Here is a 19,649-nt window from a genome sequence, read left to right on the forward strand (position 1 = left end):
AGACTCCTAGTGGGGTCTAGTTGTGCACCTCCCCTTTTGGTTGCATTTGGATGTTCCAAAGGGGGTCTTTTACTCCTTTTTTGGGGGAAATCAATGTTATATCACCAAGCTTTTGGTTGCCAAGTTTTTTTTTTTTTTAAATCTTGTTTCAATTTGGCCATTGTTGGTGATATTTAGAGAGTAAACAATTGAATCACATTAAAAATACCAATAATGGGGAAATGACCTTAAATTGGAGTAAAAGGAAGTCATGTGATGCACACAGCAGCTCGTTTTTCTTTGTAGTTGTTGGTGAAACTCAATATCAAAAGTTGTCAGAAGATCAGTTGGGACAGGCAGACCCGATTTGCGTTCGAATTGATTCCCGCAAACAATAAGCAAAGGGGCATAGAAATATCATTTATAGGTCATTATTTTTTATTTATCAAGAGAATTAGATTCCCTAAATATTTAAATCCATTTTTTTAAGTTTAAAATAGATTTAAAGAAATATTTTGAAAAGATTTTAGTAACTTCAGTTACTAATTAATGAAGAGATTAGATGAGAAAAGAATAAATGAGTGAATAATAGAGTGAATGAATAAGAAAATAAGTGAATGAATGAATAAATATGTAAATTATTAAATGAAATAATGTAAATGAGTTAAATAATAAATAAATATATAAAATATCAAATAAATGAATGTAAATGAGTTAAATAATAAATCTGTATATATAAAATAGCTTGTCCTGACTGACAATCAACGCATAGCCAAAACTACTGGGGCTAGAAAACTGAAATTTGGAGCATAGGTTTATTTTATAATGTAAGTACGCACAAAGAAAGTATTTTTGGAAATTTCAATTTTAAGGGGGTGAAACGGGATGGAAACATTGTGCATTTATATGCAAAATTCTCAAGAACGAGTTGGAGTTCAGGGTCAAACCAGGAAATACAAAATTCAAAATTTTATGAGAGTCATGAATATCCCAGTCTCAACCACGTAAGACGCTAATTAACGGAGACATTAATTAAAAACTCAATTTTACGTTCACTTGAACGTATGTCTAAGTCAAGAAATGGTCCGATTTTTTCGGTTTTTGTACTTTTAAAAGCACACAAAAAATGATAATTTCAAAAATATCTGCAAGGACTTAAGCCGCGTACATCGAAAAAGGACTACGAAAAAGTTATAAGTGTTTGAAGTAAAATTTAATTTATTCAAAAAGAAATTTATTCCTCCATTTTTTCCATGAGATAAAGTTTAGTTTGAAGAAAAGCTGAACAATATTATTTGCTGCCATTTCTTGCTTGAGTATCTAGAAGTAGAATTTCTTGCAATCGGTTTTTAATGCTTTGTCTGTAGCAAGACATTTAAAATATGCAGGATCCCATTTGATTAGGTTTTCGCAAGTTGATGTTTTCATGTATGATTTTAATTGTTGTGTAATCTTATAAAAAATCCGACTCTTACTGGTTTTGTTAACATTATTTTTAAGGGTGAACGCTATGTTTGTTCTAATGGTGATATTGAGGAATATTTTTTTAAAAGTGTTTTTTATGCTTTTAAACCCATTCCAATTAATATTTTCAAAACTATGGTCGGTATCCTCGTTGAATTTGGCCCCCTTTGTCACTCCTAAAAGATCTTCTTCCAGTGAGTTCTGAACTGTGTGAGTTTAATAACTTTACTTCTGGAAAGAGCTCTGGAACTAATTGCATAAAATGTCCCCAGTGGCCTGAGCTCGATGATTAGCACGCCAAAATGCAGTTGATTACGCGTAACCAACAATCTTTAGGAGTTTGGATTTTGAAAGAGGGGATAATTTTATTTTTGCATTGCCGCATCCACGTTAAACCGAAACTCCACCGCGTAAAATAAAATAAAGGTGCCAAATCTTAAACCGCGCATAATCGAAACCGCGTAAAATAAACCTGCATAAAACGAGGGTCTGCTGTATACATAAAATGAAAATACAGTTGGCTCTCCATTTAACGACTTTCAAGAAACCACAAAAAATCGTCCGTAAGTAGAAAACGTCCTTAAATAGAATGCTTTTAAAACTACAGTAGACCATCTGGGACAGTGAAAAGCCGTCGTTAAATAGAGAAAGTCGTTAAACAGAGAGCCTACTGTATTTACTTGGAACTGAAATAAAAACTTATTTTTGGCCAAACAAAAACCGGTTGATATGTATCTTATTAAAAAATAATTTTTGTATGAAGCCATAGAAAGATATTTTCACTGCTCACCTGTAAACAACGCACACCTCCAGAGTGTTTGTGACCAATAGATGCACAGGACAAGCAGAGATGCTGCCACCTGGAAATGACAAGGGAATGCATTATTAATAAGAGCCCATTTTTTAAAATCACACACAAAAAACAAGCCTTGTATTTCATATGTTCATGATAAGTTATAGATATAATACATAAAAAGAGACCTGTGGATGCCCAGGGCTGGGCAATGTCTGAATTTCTACATTGCCAATTTTATATTGAGATGTTGTCATGAATCACAATGTATGATTCAAGCAATTAAAATATTTTTTAAATATTGCAACATAATTACTTTATGATATAAAAAGGATGAATGTAATAGATAAAATAATAAATTTTTTTCAATAATATTTGTGTTCACTGGAAATAGAATTATTTACAATTGCAAAAATTCTTTTCTTTCACTTTTACAGACTGGGGTTGTTTCCAAAAGTTCAAAAGTATTTTTTTTCTGAAAGAGCACGCTTAAAAACATAGGATCTGACCATTTTTTGATAAATTTGTTTACGTTTAATATTAAAAAAAAAATTACTTAAATCGAAGTGCTTTCATTGTTTACGACTTCTGCTGATGACATCACAAATGATGAAATGCCATTCAGTTATTCCATTCACAGTGCAAACTATTTAATTCGCATCTTTACTCACGTGTATTGGCAACGATAGGGTTGATAGCAAGCGTAGAGCGCAATTTTAATTCGCTACTTGATCATCACAACGTGGAAACGCAGTAGAAAGACGCAGCAAAGTACATCACTTGTGACGTCATCAAGACCACGCCTTTTTTGAAAAATTGGACGTTTTAAAAAATTAATTTAAAAAAATCTGTTGGAAAATAAAAGTATTTTCTGGGACTGTGTTTTTTTTTCTGCTCATTCTATTCATTTCAATGACTAAAAGTAGTACTTTTGACGGAAGGAAACCACTCCATTACTAGTTTAAATTTTAAGAAATACGTCCAAGATGATTACAAAATATGACACACAAATAAGATGCTCAAATAGATACTCACAAATAAGATTCTAGTACTAGTAAAAAATAAGCCTGAAAAGCACAAATATAGCAATAAATATTGCAGGCGTGTGTTTTGGGATTACATCAAGTCATTGCAAAACTATGAATGGTAAGCTTATGAAGTCATGCATTCCATCCAATTCATTGTTTTGCATTGAGAAAGGATTTAATCCAAAATGACATCTCTGTACTTAATTTTTTTGCTACTTTGTGCTTAAAACATTGATTTTTTTTTTGCCCTTTCCCACCTGTGCATCACATGACTTCCTTTTATTCCAATTGAATGTCATTTCCCCATTACTGGCAGTTTTAATGGGATCCAATTGTTTACTCTCTAAATATCACCAACAGTGGACAAATTGAAACCAGATTTTAAAAAAAATCGCCAAATTTGTCGCCAAGTTGGTGAACAAAAGACTGGCGATATATCACCAAGTGTCCGCCAAATTACCGTATTTTCCAGCGTATAATCCGCGGATTCTTTATGTGGTGCGGATTATACGCAGCCGCGTATTATCAGTGATTCCCCCCCCCTTAACACCAAAGCATTGAACCTCAATATTTTTACAGTAGTAGGATTCACCGATTGAGATCGTACGCCGAGTGAATGTTGTTTATTTTACGAAGCATGCATGTTCTTCGCTGCCTGCCTGTATGTTGGTTATTTTACGTTGCTTGAATGTTCTTCTTGGTGATTCAGGTCATGTAAAATAAGCAAGATTACAGTGAAATAGGTAGCCATTTGCACAAGAATTAAACTGTTTGCTCCTTTGTCTTGACTCTTTGTTTTTCAAGTAATTAGCGTACTATAAATCAAGATTTCAAGAACAAATCATTATATTTTAGATTATGAATTCAAAGTAATTACTTTTTCACGTTTTTAGTTTAGTTGCTCAAATGGTATGTTAAATTCAAACTTTCTTTTAAAATCGTATTATTTGCGGATTATACGAAGCTTTTTTTCTTCAGGTCAATTTTAGGACCTGCGGATTATAGGCCACCCGCGGATAATACGCAGGAAAATGCGGTATAACACCACTTGAGTTTACATCAAAATTAACAATGATTTCCCTCCAAAAAGTTACAAAAGACCCCTTCAGAAACACCCGAATGCAACCAAAAAGGGAGGTGCACAACTTGACCCAACTAGGAGTCTACGTACCAAATTTCAACTTTCTAGAACATACCGTTCTTGAGTTATGCGACATACATACGCACATACGTACATACAGACGTAACGTGCAAACTCGTGGTAATTAACTCAGGAATCGTCAAAATGGATATTTCGCGTGTCTATACATTCTTAGGCACTTATCCACGGGTGGTCGAGTCGAAAAAAAAACTCAACACTCATTCGGGGGTGAGCAAAATGGAAATGAAGGCCGATTTTTGAGTAAAAATTTTTTTGCGAATGCAATACCTCCTTTTTTGTAAAAGGGGAAGTAAAAAGGGGAATTAGTAGAGTCTCAATACAAATTTAAAATGTTAATAACAAGAACTTCATCATTTTACAAGAACAAAAATAATTTTGGACCTACAACAAAATATTACAATATGAGATCGATTTTTGAAAATGGTTTGCATTATCATGTGCTTTGATCTTCACAGGCAGAGTAAAATAAAAATATAAAGTATCTGCACACACAACTCAAAACTATCTGCAGGTATTTAAAACAATGTATAGTGAATAGGTAAAATTTTCAGTAAGACAATGCTTATTTTGCTTTCCAACATGTATCCATTGAAGAAAGAGATTCATTAATTTAACAACAGAATTTCAAGACAACCATTGTTTAATATTGATATTAATTTAAAAATTTTGAACAAAGTACATATTTTCAGCAAATGTATCGACGTACAGCGTGCCTCTACATCTCACAGGTAACTTTTTCCTGGTTGGACATCTGTTACTACTACATAGTTAAAACATTATGAGATTAGTGACAGTAAAAACAGCAAATATTCCACCATTTTACTTTACCCCACATTCTCCTACATTAAACACTACAATAAACTGATCCTTTTTACTTCCTTTTACAAAAAAGGAAGTACTGTATTTGCAAAAAAATTTTCACTCAAAAATCGGCCTTCATTTCCATTTTGCTCACCCCCAAATGAATGTTGAGTTTTTTTTTTTCCACTCAATCACATGTGGATAAGTGCCTGAGAACATATAGACACACGAAATATCCATTTTGACGATTCCAGAGTTTTCTAGTGACAACTGTATGCACGTATGTGCATATGCATGTTGCATAACTCAAGAACAGTACGTCCTAGAAAGTTGAAATTTGGTTCGTAGACTCCTAGTGGGGTCCAGTTGTGCACCTTCCCCTTTGGTTGCATTCGGGTGTTTCTAAAGGGGTCTTTTGCCCCTTTTTGGGGGGAAATCATTGTTAATTTCTATGTAAACTCAAGTGATGTTATAATTTGGCGGACACTGGCAATATTATCAACAGTATTTTGGTCGCCAAGTTTTGTCGCCAACTTGGTGTTTTTTTTTAAATCTGGTTATATTTTGGCCACTGTTGGTGATATTTAGAGAGTAAACTATTGAATCACATTAAAACTGCCAATGATGAGAAAATGACATTAAATTGGAGTAAAAGGAAGTCATGTGATGCACAAATCAGCTCGTTTTTTTTTTAAACCAAAAAATAGACTTAAAAAAGATAATTTTATCAACTTTCTTTCAAGAAATTATTCATAACATAAAAAAAAAGAATTATTGAAACGCATGCTCACATAATGTTTCTAAAAGACAGTGACATAGCAAGAAGGAATCACCCCTCCTTTGAAGAAATAAAATTTATAATCGTAAAGCTGTCCTCTCAATAAAATATATGTCTGCCATTTTATAACTGCACTATACATCTATGCATCCATCTATGTATCATGCGTTAGTGTGTTGTTACAATCTTAACCAAGTTTATGCAACTAGTAACAAAGGTTGGGTTTTAGGTTGTCCAAAACTGGTTTAAAACAGGACAGGTGGTTTTTACCATCCAAAACTGTCTAAAACTGTCCAAAACTATGCAAAGCTAAAGGGGTGGAATCTAATCAATTCATTTTTACTGCAATATTTATAATGCATAAATATAGATAATAAGGAGGTTTAATTACATATATATATATATATATATATATATATATATATATATATATATATATATATATATATATATATATATATATATATATTTATATAATGAGTATTTGATAATATTTTTCTCAAAATTTTTATTTAAAAAATATTTTACTTAAAAAAATTGTCAATAACTTTTCATAAAAATGAAATTGTTGGTAGAGTTATGAAAGGAAATTCACAACACTACTAAGACGACTAATTTCAGTTCCATTTATAACTCAAAGAAATGTTATTAAAAGTGCAATATTTAAGTGCAAAAAAAAAAAAAAAAAGCTTAATTTTTTTTAATGGTGTTTGCAAATAGGTTTTGCATGATGTTTTAACGAAAATTGTTTTTTTATTCATAGATTAAAGAACAAGAATTTGATGATTAAACACTTATGCTACAAAACTTGTGCTATTCTTTTTTTAGTTCATATTTTTAATATAATACATTCTGTACTATAAAAACTTTTAATTTATTGCAATCAAGTCAATTATTGCACTATATTTTGAACACTTTGTTTTGCCTACATGCATAAATCTCGAAAAATTTGGTTTATGGAAAAGAAAAAAAAAACTCCTGCATACAAATTGAAATTTTTAATGAAGAATTTAATTTCTACTCAACTAGATTGAAATCAGCTGCATAAATAAGTTAAATACATATTTGTACTTGAATGTTCACATTGAATAAATATATTAAATCGTCAAAAAAATAGTTTTGAACACTTTCGAACACAAGGGTTTTGAACAGGATGGTAAAAACCTTTAAAACTTGCTTTCATTTGCACACTTGCATAAACATAGGGAAATTTGGTTACTATTATCAAAAAAAATATTATAAACTCATGCATACAAATTGAAAATTTAATCAAGAAATCAATTTCTGTGTAACTAGATTAAAATCAGCTGCATAATAAGTTGAATGTTCTAATTGAATAAATGCTCAATATAAAACATTACTTTGATACATTTTATTCTATTTTTGATGTTTTCTTACAGAATACATTTTTCTAAAAATATAGTTTTGGACATGAGGGTAAAAACCAGGGTTTTTACCGTAGTTTTTAGCATAGTGTCCAAAACCTTGTCAACCCTGCTAGTAATATTTGTTAACACTTGCTAGTTGATTTTAGTTTTTAACATAAATAAAAATGGTTTTATTTTATGTAAGCTATGATTCTTTATCATTTGACACCTAGCTGAATCTATGGAATATTGGCAAGACATCCATAATTTCATTCCCTGCTCTACAAAATCAGAAACAGGGTATCTGCTACACTCAAATCCATGTTTTTCCATGTAAATTCATAAGACTCACAGGATGAAAAGGTTTCAGAAAAAACAGCCATTTTTCTCAAGAAAGGTCTAAATTAGGGCTTTGTGAAAACAAAATTTTAAATAATTTTGTAAATATGTTTAGGAAATCAAATCAAAGTAAAATGTAACAAGCTTAGCTCCTAATATTCATAACTGCCCATTCAAAACGTCCTCAACTATTTTTTTGACAAATTGTGCGTTCTTAAATTTTTATACATGTAAGATAAACACTGGTGAACATTTCTGACAATTTTTACACGTCTGATTTGGTTTCCATCGACTCAGAAAATCATGGATAAAATATTTTGAGTGGACATGCATAGCTGCCAACATGCTAGCTTAAAAAATTTTACAATTTGCGAGGCGGCTATATATCTACCCTGTTTTGACCATCATAGAGCAAAGTATTAAAATTTAAAGCATTATAATATTTTCAAATCCTTACCTTGATTTGATCTGTGCTTTTATAAGCAAAAAATAAATAAATAAATAAATAAATAAAATAATAATTTAAACATAAGTAAATAAATAAAATTGTATTTCTTTGAACTTTGAAAAGTTTGCTGACTTCGAAGCTTTCAAAAATTATTTATCAAAAGCATGTTCAAAACAATAGTTTTTTTGCTTTCAAAAGTGCTGGAAGTAAAAGAGAATTTCAACTGTTCTCAATTTATCATAAAATTAAAACCAAAAGCCTAAAAATCATACAAATCTGCCATAAGACCGTATAATTGTACAAAACTTTCGGAAATCTTACAATGTACGGCTAAATCGTACAAGTTGGCAGCTATGGACATGGCAAAATGCGAGTCTTCAATTACACAACATAAAATACAAGAAGGGTTTAAAATGATAGCAAGCACAAAATTATGAATCTCTAAGCAATAAAATCATGTAGCAAGCGAGTTTTGTCAAAGCAGATGTAATTGAATTTCAAAACACGTTTAAAAAAATAGGAACTTTCGCGTAACGGCGTAAAAGCAACTAAAATACATAACTTTTGCGCTAAATCGGTAAAATTTGGTCTTTAGGTATATTCTAGGTTTCAAAATCGAAAAACATGTTGTCACTTCCCATGATTTTAGGGCATTTTTTGCTGAAAACCATAACTTTCCATGACAAAGTTTAACCATCGTTTATATGCATGGCTTTCCATGATTTTTCAGGCATGTAGATACCCTAAAGTAAGACAAACAACGTTGGAAAAAGCAAAAATTTGCCAATTACAGCAACATTTGCCAAAAGCTAAAGCTTTTGTCGGATGTCTTTTCATCCATAAGCTCATTATTTTTTGCATTGAAAAAGGCGTTCCCTGTAACGCCGAAACATGTGTCTGCTGTAATTGGCAAATTTGGGCTTTTTCTAACGTTGTTTGTCTTACTTTACTGTTCAGCACAAAGGTATTTATTTATCTTATGTAGATACCCGTAAAATCTTCAATGGAGTCAAACATCAAACTATTCATGTAATACAAAAAAGTGACAACGAAAACATTTACCCTCAGGAACATCCAGCAGTGAATCTCTAAAAAGTCTGACATTGGAAATGGGTCCATCGTGTCGAATTCTCCACGAAGCACGGACTTGGGAGGCTGGAAAAAGGAAAACACTTCAGTGGAAAAAAAGTTCGTAAACTGCTCATAATGTCCATCACACATTCCACTCAAAGCATATGAAACAACTCTCTCAACAAGAAATGCATCGAATCGATCACAACACTGAGGGGGGTGGGAGAGTCGGATAATGTAGCCAAGACTTAAAATTTCCGAAAAATTTGTTTGAAAAATTGATTTTTTCAAGCATAAGTTTTAAAGTTATATATAAAGATATACAAAGTTGACAGTGTTTCTTTGTTTCTTTCTTTGTTTGTACCCGATGGCCAGAAGACCCCAAAGCACCTACAGCCTTGAAACTTGGCACAAAAATTCGAACTCACCCCGGGCCCGTGAACCTTGAAGCCGAAATTCTAAATTTCGAATTAGTTTTCATTTAATTAACTAATTAAGCTAAATTTTGGCTAATTAGAGGGTAAAAATCCCCATACCCCCAAACATTATATATCGTTGGAAAAGGTTTTCTTTCCCAAACAAGATGATGTTTGTTCCATTTTTCTCAATTAATTAGAACAGGAGATATAAGCGATTCTAACTGAGCCAATTTTCAAGGCTTCTCTTTCGAGAAATTGCTATAACACTAGGTCCATTTTCCAGACAATTTTTCAATTACTTTCTTTTTAAACATTTTGGAGGAAGTTGCTTTTGTTGCTTATGAATATTTTACTGTTACTACTTTATTTTAAATTCGTTGTGTGTATGTTAATTGATTTTCTTTTTAATTAGAAAGTCGCTTGGCGAATGTGACGATGAATTATGGAGTTTTTTACATTCGAAAGCTACTGCAAATGTAATTTTGATGTAATTTCTGTTTCATTAATTTAACAGATTGTTTTTAAATTTTTAGCACAGGCATCGCTGTGCGGGTACTGCTAGTATTTTCTAAGAAAACATAAAGTGATAAATATTTGATACTATATGCAATCTTCTTTCTCCACTTATTAGCAGGTTCAAAAAGATAGTCTTTCTGTGTCATAACTGCTAGTAGCAGCAGTTGTGAAACAGAAGCAACAGGTTTCGTTGCTCAAACACCAAAAATTATCTAAATTGACAAAATCATCATTCAATCATTAATTTGAACAGGATAATATACTTAAACTGTTAAATCATTAATTTAAATAGGATAATATTTGTAAATTGTTAAATCAATTTTTTGTCAACAATGATTTTTTTTCTTTTTGTTTCATTTGAAAAATTTTGAAACAGAAAGAATTTTACTTTTAAGTTTGTGATATTCATTTAACATTTACTAATAAAAACATTAACCTTTCTGTTTCATAGCTGCCAGTAGCTGCAGCATTGAAAAAAAAAATCCTCTGTATTTATTGATGAACGTTTCAAGAACTCCAACTTTCAGAAACAGTAAACAAATGTTTTTAGGCTCTCCTGAAAAGTACTGCAACTGTGACATACGTTAGTCTGGAGCATGTCAAAATTTGATGACCAGTCTCTTTGATAAAAAAGCAATTTACCCTCATCATACTGTTACGGGTTATTTTCTAGTTTACGATATTGGTGTTTGTAAATAAAGAAAATCAAACAAAACCATCTGCAATGACTGCAGTCGCAGGTAGTCACAGCTAAAATGTTGTTGTTTATTTACAGGAAGGATTAAACTATTGATAAATGTAAATTTTAGCTCACCGGAAGCCGCCGATAAAAATATATTCAGCAATATTTTTCATTATATTTTTCGAAAATAATGTCTTTTTATTTCAGGTAGTTTTAAATTTTGATGGATTTTTAATTTTTAACTACGAAGTAATATTCATCCTATAAGTGAGAAAAACCAATCAGAAATGACTTTCATTAAATTTTAGTTCTCCTTATTGAACGAATGAATTAAAACTGAAGTATAAGGCATACATCCGAAAAAAGTAAAAACATAATTATTCAACAATCTTGGCTTATTTTTGTAAAAACAAATTTTATTTTCAAAAAAACTCTTATGGAGTAAGTTACTACAACTCAAAGGCTAAGTAAGTACGGCATGAAATATTTTTTATCTTAAAACTTAAAAATGGCTATTTTTTCGCCCTTGAACCACTGTGCCCCACCCTATGGGAACACCCCCGGCACAGACAGAAATAGCAGGTACCCTCTTTCAAAACTTAAAAAAATATCAAAATTGATTATATCAACATTCAACCATTAATGTTAGCTAGGATATGATTTGTCAATTGTTTAATCAATTTCTCAACAGTAATTTAGTTTTTGCTTCTTTTTTTTTATTATAAATTTTTAAACAGAACATTGCCTTTTTCAAAATTTGTTACATCCATTCAAACATATGTGATGTACGTGCGCCTTAAATGTCTAAATATTAAACTTAAACATTTTTATTAACTGATATAATATTATTGATATAATTCAGTCGTGCATAAAACTAGTTTTTGTGAGAAAAGTATAAAACACTATTTGATGTACAGCAAAATTAAATTATCTTATAGCTTCCAGCCTAATTAGTTGGTTGTTTTCATATGAAATATTGACCGTGGAAAAAGCATTAGAGTGGGGAGGGGGGAAGGGGGCATAACTAAAAATAATGGAAATAAAGAGGAATTCATTATAACTGAAATAATAGCATGGTAATTGGATTTTTTAACTTTTTATTCAAAAAAAAAAAACTTTTCTTAACCACTCATTACTTGAAACTTATAAAGATTTAAAAAAAAAATTCAAAAATTAAGAACTATTGCAGCAAAAAGCAAACGTTGATCAATAATTTCATACTCTCTAAATTAAATTCACATCAAATTTAAAATACAGGTTAAACAAAACAATAAATAATTTTTGCTTTAATGATAAAAATTTTAATACTTACTTAAAAAAAAGGGAAAAGTATCATTATTTATTATTATTTTTTAAAAACTATTTATTATTATTATTATTATTGGTAATTTATACATTTAGGCATTGATTTTGCAACTTCAATTTAAAAAACATAACTTCCCTGCACTTTCCAGGTTTTTAAGGAAAATTTCAAAGTTCCCTGTATTTTTGCTGTTTTTAGTTGATTTTTGAATTTTCTTTATTTTCCATGTTTTTTTTAGGATTTCCTGTGGCATGGCAACATTGAATGCAAAAGTAATTGCTTTGCTCACCGTAGTGATATTTGCTAGCTGTAAATTTTGCAAAAATAAAAATATCAATGATTTTGCGAGCAGAAAATTTCTTGAATTTTAAATGCAGAGTGACAAAAGTTTAAAAATCCCCCATGAAAAAAATATTTCAAGAGACTTAAATTTAGAGACGTACCGAGTACTTGGTAACTACTCGGTACTCGGCCAACACCGAGTAGTTGCAAAAAAAAAAAAATGAATATTGTTCAAAGTAGATTTTACAATTAATAAAAAAGTGCACAAGCATATATAGAGGCCTCAGTTGCCAAATCGATTAACTCCACTTTTTTAAAAAAATCCTTATTTCTGCTTTAATAGTTCTCAATCAATGCTTGGAATGTGAATTTATATTAAAGCTTTGGTTCAGTACATTTTTGACCATGTGATGGCAGAAAATGTAACACAAGGGCCTATTTACTCCTATATGGATAACACCATCTTCTTCATCACTTTTCAACTTTTTGTTAAAATTAAGATTTGAGAATAATGAAATTTGTTATGCTTTAGTAGAGTGAATCTTTTATTTCAAAGCCCCAATGAAACTTATTAAAAATGGGGCAAAAAAGGTACGCACAGAAAATACGAAATGTTTATATTATTAAATGGATTTTTGCCACAAACAAAAGTATTTATAAGGAGCAAAAAAATACCTTTTCTTGAAAAATAAAACATTAAAAGCACAAATGTGCAAGAACACGGCAGTCACATGTTTTGGTATTACAAGGAATGCTTTTTTACATTCACAAAATGTGAGCTTATGGATTTAAAGACACACAACAAAGGTCAGATTTTTTTACATCCATTAGCTCACATTTTATGCACTGTAAAAAGGCATTCCTTGTAATACAGAAACAAGTGTCAGCAGTGCCCCTGCACATTTGTGCTTTTAACATTGTTTCATTTGCTTTTGAAAATTATTTAAGTTTGCTGGACTAGAAGTATAGATATGATTTTTTTTAATTCCAACTTGATTAATCCTACCTTTTATGTTTCTGCTTATTTTTACTTTAAAAAATAACTTATTTGTAAAATTATTGACTTAGATAAACAAAATTTTTTAAATAATGCATAATTAAATTTCAGCTGGAATTTTGTTTTAAAAACTATTATTTTGGCATGGAGGTCTATACTAGTATTCCAATGAGTACAAAATTCATCAGGTTAGTGTCGGTGGTTCTTTTTAAAACATAATTTGAACTCGGTAACTCAGTACTTGGCCGAGTACTCGGTATTTGGCCAAAGTGCGACTTGGTACGTCTCTACTTAAATTTTTGCGACTACTACGGCCTGTGAAAATATGTGCTTTCATACACTGAGAAAAGTGAAGACTCACTGGGGTGGAGGTCTACCCTGGAGACAGCCACTGTGCCATCTCGACATCCGAATGCTGTCAGTCTCTCCTTTTCAGAAGTCAGGAAGTCCATCCATGTCACCCTGAGGACAGAAACCAAGGTCAGAATACAAATTTTAAAAAAATCATTGGATTTAAGTCAGTTGATTTTTTAGAAAAAAATCATTGATTTAAATCTTTTTTAGTTTGTACTTAATTTTTTTTAAATGAAAAATTGTTGGATAAGAATCAAATAGGTAAATACCACGAAAGATACGAACAAGCAATTTATGCATGCCATTGTGAAAGAGTTTTATTAAGTCCCTCTGTCTTAAAGCAAAATAAAATGTCAATGAGCATGAATGAAAATAATCAAGGTTTGGAACTTACTAAAGAAATATCCAAGCCTTGTTAGTATTGTAGCCGATTTCCAAACAAGATTCCATTTCAAAAATCAGTATTGATCGACAAAAATGTAACAGATACAATTACCGATTATGACTGGTGGGGTTCATTTTTATGCAATGGGACGTAGAGAGAGCATTACAAAACCAGAAATTGAGTTTATACACTAAATAACAACAGTCGTAGCTTCATCTGCTGGAATACAAAGACAGTTTTCATCTTTTGGATTTGTTCATTCTAGCCTTCGTAACAATTTAAGGGGTGGACAGAGCATCAAAACTAATGTTTTTACACAAACATTTAAATACTCAGAATTTGTTTTCTTAAAAAATGTTAAATGAATTATGATTTTTTACCTTTTAATAAAAAGTTCACTTCAAACTAGGGTTGGGTTTTGGACTGTCTGAAACTGGTTTAGGACAGGACAAGTGGTTTTTACCGTCCAAAAATGTCTAAAACTGTCCAAAAGTGTCAGAAACTCCATAAGTATGATAAAGCTAAAGAGGTGTAATCCAATCAATTCGTATGTACTGCAATATTCGTCATGCATAAATATAAATATTAATGAGGTTTAACTAATGAGTATTTGATAATATTTTTCTCCAAAACGTTCATTTAAAAAATTTTACTTAAAATAATTTGCCAATAACTCTATCATATAAAAACTTTCTTATATAGCAGTTGGTAGAGCTATGAAAGGAAATTCACAACACTACCAAGATAACTAATTTCAGTTCCATTTATAACTCAATGGAATGTTATTAAATGTGCAATATTTATAAAAAAAAAAAAAGCTTAATTTTTTTAAATGGTTTTTACAAACAAGTTTTACATGATGTTTTAACGGAAACAATTTATTAAATCATAGATTAAAGAACGAGAAATTGATGATTAAACACTTATATTTTAAAACTCGTGCTATTCTTTTTTTAGTTCATATTTTTAATATAATACATTTTGTAACTGCAAAAAATTGTATTTTATTGCATTTAAATCAATTATTGCACTATATTTTGAACACTTTCTTTTAAACACATTCATAACTGTCGAAAAATTTGGTTTATAGAGAGGAAAAAAAAGAGAAGAAACTCAGGCATACAAATTGAAATATTTAATGAAGAATTTAATTTCTATGTAACTAGATTAAAATCTGCTGCATAAAAAAGTTACATCTATATTTGTACTTGAATGTTCATATTGAATAAATATTAATATCGAATAAATATTATTAAATAGTAAAAAAAAAAAACAAAAAAAAAACATAACTTTGACACATTTTTTTTTCTGTTATTGATATTTTCTCACAAAATATTGTTTTTCAAAAAAAAAAAAAAAAAAAAAAAGGTTTTGGACACTTTTGGACAGTTTGGATAGTAAAAACCTTGCCAACCCTGCTTTTATTTGCACACATGCACAAACACAGGTAAATTTGGTTACTACAGTGAAATTTAGATAAGTTGTAGGGAATGCAAAAAAAGTTTGAGTTATCGAAAATTCGTCTAATGGAATACGAAAACAAAACTATAGAATAATATCAAATACCATCACTGATACTCACTAAATTTATAATATGAGCAACAAAGTGATAGAATAATGTATCAAAGATATATCGTCGCCTCAAAACAATAGTAGGATATCTTATTCCTGGGATTAGATGTCTTACTGTTGTACTGAGGCAACAATATATACTTGACATAATTAATGTATAATACGATGATATAAATTCAAGAGTTTGAATAGATTGGAAAACAAATTTATAACTTTATGTTGGACTTAACAATTTTTACTTACCAGGGAAAAAACATATTTAAAAAAAATTCTATCATCAATTATGCTTTAAGCAGAAATTTGTTCTATCATTAAATAGTCCTTTTTAAAGCTCAGAAGGGAGCACCACCAATCAAAATGTTTTTTTTTTTTATTTTTTAAAACTGTTGAAAACGTAGAGGCACATCAAAACGTCAATGAAATTTCCCTCTTCTTTGCTACGCTACAATAGAATAAATTCAACTTTTTCTTGGTGGCTAAAAATTTTAAATATACTCTTAGTCTATTTTAAAGGTCAATCTCAAACGTTCAGGAACCATAAAACAGCACAACAATCATTAGCTTTCCTAACAACGAAAGACTTGAGACGAAGTCTTGGAAAGATCAGCAACTTCGTAAATAATCCATAACCTTCCCTCCCCGTTTTCACTAAAAGAGGAATTTTTCCATAATCCCAAATATGCTCCCTGTCCTTTTTTAAGTCCCATTTTTGGCTGTGCGCCCTTAATCAACCTCTTGGTTTCCCTATGAGCATGTTTTTCTTTTCTATGGAAAGAAAAGAAATAAACAATTTAAAACAGAGAGGAAAAAAAAAACTTGCCAAATTATGTACTAATAATAATCGGCTTCACAGATTTATTGGATCCACTTTGTCTAGAGGCCTTTTGATGCAGTGCAGTGGCGCCGATTTCTTTCTTTTTGTTGATATTTTTTGGGGAGAAGAAAAAAAAGAAAAGATTTCGAGTTATAGAGTTACGTTAACAAGGAAACTTGGATGACAGTCATGAAATAAAATTCCATTTATCGAATGTTTCAACTCGACGAAATTTGGCTTATGGAAAGTAAATAACATTAGTTCTCCATTCAGGTTAAACGGGGATAAATAATCATTTTGGTTTATCGAAGTTTTCGGCTCATCGAAGTTCGACTTACCGAAGTTTCACTGTATTATCCAAAAATAAATAAAATAACCTCATGAGTACAAATTGAAATTTTAATCAATAATTCAACTTCTATGTAACTAGATTAAAATCAGCTGCATAAATAAGTTGTAAGTTCACCATTGAATAAATGTTCAATGTGAAACATTACTTTGATACATTTTATTCCCTTATTTTGATGCTTTCTCACAAAATAACAATTTCTCTAAGAATATACTTTTGGACAGGAGGGTTAAAAACCAAGGTTCTTACATGGTTCTTATTGTAGTGTACAAAACCTTGCCAACCCTGCTTTAAATATTTAATTTGCTCCTTAAATTTTTCTTTTATTTAGTTTGCATTATCCAGTAACAAAAAAAAAAAAAAAAAAAAAAAAAAAAAAAAAAAATAGAATGCCTTTAGGTTAAAATACAGTAATAAATATTTAAATTTAAATAGAATATTTTATGTAGATTATATCTATTTGAGTTGAATATTCCATATATTCACATTTATTTCTTATAACAAACTGTTCCATGCTTTTTCCAAAAAATATGTAAAATATAATAAAAAAAAATCAAATAAAAAATCTGATTTATTTGATTTAAAAAAAAATCATGATTTGTTTTCCAACTCTGCGTACAATCTGCTGCATTTAGAAATCTTATGAGTTTCCATGACTCCTGCTGGTAACTTTCCATGACTCACGGGCTGCAGTTTAAAAAAAAAACATTTTTCACAAGAATATCTAAATTAGAGTTTTGTGAAACTAAAATGGCAACCATCAGAATTATGCTTTGTACTTATGTTTCAAAACATTTAAATTAAAAGTGAAATGAAACATGGTGAGCTACTGCTATAACTTAAAAACAATTGTTGCAACAATGACTGTTACAATGAAACACATAAAATAGTAATTGGTTTAAAATTTAATTCTTTGCTGCCAAGGACATACTACTATTAATCTAAAATTTTCTATATTTTTTTAAGAAGGGTTAAAAATAACGCTATGCACAAAATTATTAATGTTCAAGCAGTAGAATCATACAGTAAAGAAATGCTAGTGAGTTTTATAGAAGCAGATGCAATAGGATTTGAAATGCATAAAACGATGGGACTGACCTGCAAAATCGTAAGAAACGGCAAAGATGTGTAAATTTTATGTCTGTAAAATTCGGTAAGTATGTATGTTCTAGAAATCCCAAAATCCTTGACCAATGGTCCATGATTTTTGAGCATTATTTGCTGAATATCGCAACTTTCCATGACTCTTTTTGATACTGGTCAAAATTCATGATTTCCCCTTACTTTCCAGGTACACAGATACTATGCAAAAAACAATCGTTCAAAACTTTCCCAGTTACTATAAAAAAATAGTTTTTGTAAAACAATTAAAAAATACCTTTTTTATGCGGTGGATAGGGACTACAAAAGAAATGTCTCATGTAAAAAATAACTCAAAACCTAATACTCACACAGAATCCAGATCTTTAAACTCGGGAAAACGCAGGTCCACGGGCTCTTTGCTGTATGTTTGCTGAGACTTGTCCTGAAAAAGAAAAACTCTCCATCACACACGTTATATGAACATATTAAGGGACAGAGTTTAATGATTTTTTTCAAGTTGTTGATTTATTTACACAATATTACACATCAAAATGATCATCATTTTTAAAGAAACTGTCACACATAAGAAAAAGACACTGGAATACCCAAAGAAGCTGTTCTAAACAGGATTTTTCATGCATTTTAATTCATTCTCATGGCTTATTTTAAGAATGGCAGATCTCGCTTGCTTTAGCTTTCTGCTAATTATTCATCTTTTTACTTTTTAGCATCACAATATAACTGTACAGTCCCTAACTTACACAGGGTGGCGACAGGAACTGTGAAAAAAAGGTTCCCTGACTTTTCCCTGATTAAGTTCACCAAATTTCCCTGATTTACGTTACCAATGATAATGGTTTTCTTTCTTTGCTCTATTTGAAATCCATTGTATGTTTGTATAAAATGCAGTATTTTAAACGTTTTAAGTTGTGTAAAGTTGTTGAACTAAAGATATATTTTTTTAAAATGCTATTTTATTTTAACAAAATAGTAAAAAAAAACATATCAAGTCAATTTTTTTTTGGAAAAAGAAAAAATAAAATAAAAAACAGGATGTTAAATTTTTCTACATGGAAAGATTATAGAAAATTTATAAAACATACTCTTTACTTCCAGAAACCACTTAGCATAAGAATTTTAAGAAACTATTAAAATCACTCTTAAAAACATATGTGTAATTATGATAGAACTAAAAAGTAATTAAAATAATGTTGAACTAAATTTTCAAACAGTATAATAATTGTTGCAAGAATAACAAGTAATAGTGAAAGAATAGAAGTAATGTAGTTATTCTTATATAACTAATTGACATATTTATGCAAATCAGATGAAACCATTTGACATCCATTCATAGGGAGCTTTTCTCTAATCAAGAACATAGGTTTTAATGAATGAATACAGCATTTTAACAATAAAAAATAAAGATATTTACTTAAATACACAAGTTAACTTTATTTCAAATAATTAGAGTATGTAACGAAAAAAATCTTAATTGCTTTTGTAACAAACAACTTTGAAATGCAAGAAAAAAGAGAGAAAAAAAAGCAATTAGTTAATTTCAAAATATATAAAAGAAGAATACAACTTGGCTATAAAATAAAAGAATCATTTAAGTCTGAAGAAAAGAAAACTTTTATGATCTGCGGTGACAGCAAATAATATA

At 30.1% G+C, this 19,649-nt stretch overlaps 1 protein-coding gene across 1 annotated transcript in view; it reads right to left on the minus strand.

Annotated features, from left to right (window-relative positions):
• Positions 1–19,649, minus strand: part of LOC129217726 (KICSTOR complex protein kaptin-like) — a 56,149-nt gene that overhangs the window by 12,155 nt on the left and 24,345 nt on the right. Inside the window, exons 6-10 of the mRNA XM_054852062.1 lie at positions 18,355–18,428; positions 16,371–16,505; positions 13,791–13,891; positions 9,222–9,314; positions 2,234–2,303 (exon numbers count right to left, since the gene is read on the minus strand). Coding sequence (XP_054708037.1) covers positions 2,234–2,303; positions 9,222–9,314; positions 13,791–13,891; positions 16,371–16,505; positions 18,355–18,428 — 473 coding nt within the window. The remainder of the gene's footprint in view (positions 1–2,233; positions 2,304–9,221; positions 9,315–13,790; positions 13,892–16,370; positions 16,506–18,354; positions 18,429–19,649) is intronic.

Source organism: Uloborus diversus, chromosome 2 (genome assembly GCF_026930045.1).
Source record: "Uloborus diversus isolate 005 chromosome 2, Udiv.v.3.1, whole genome shotgun sequence".
NCBI lineage: Eukaryota > Metazoa > Arthropoda > Arachnida > Araneae > Uloboridae > Uloborus > Uloborus diversus.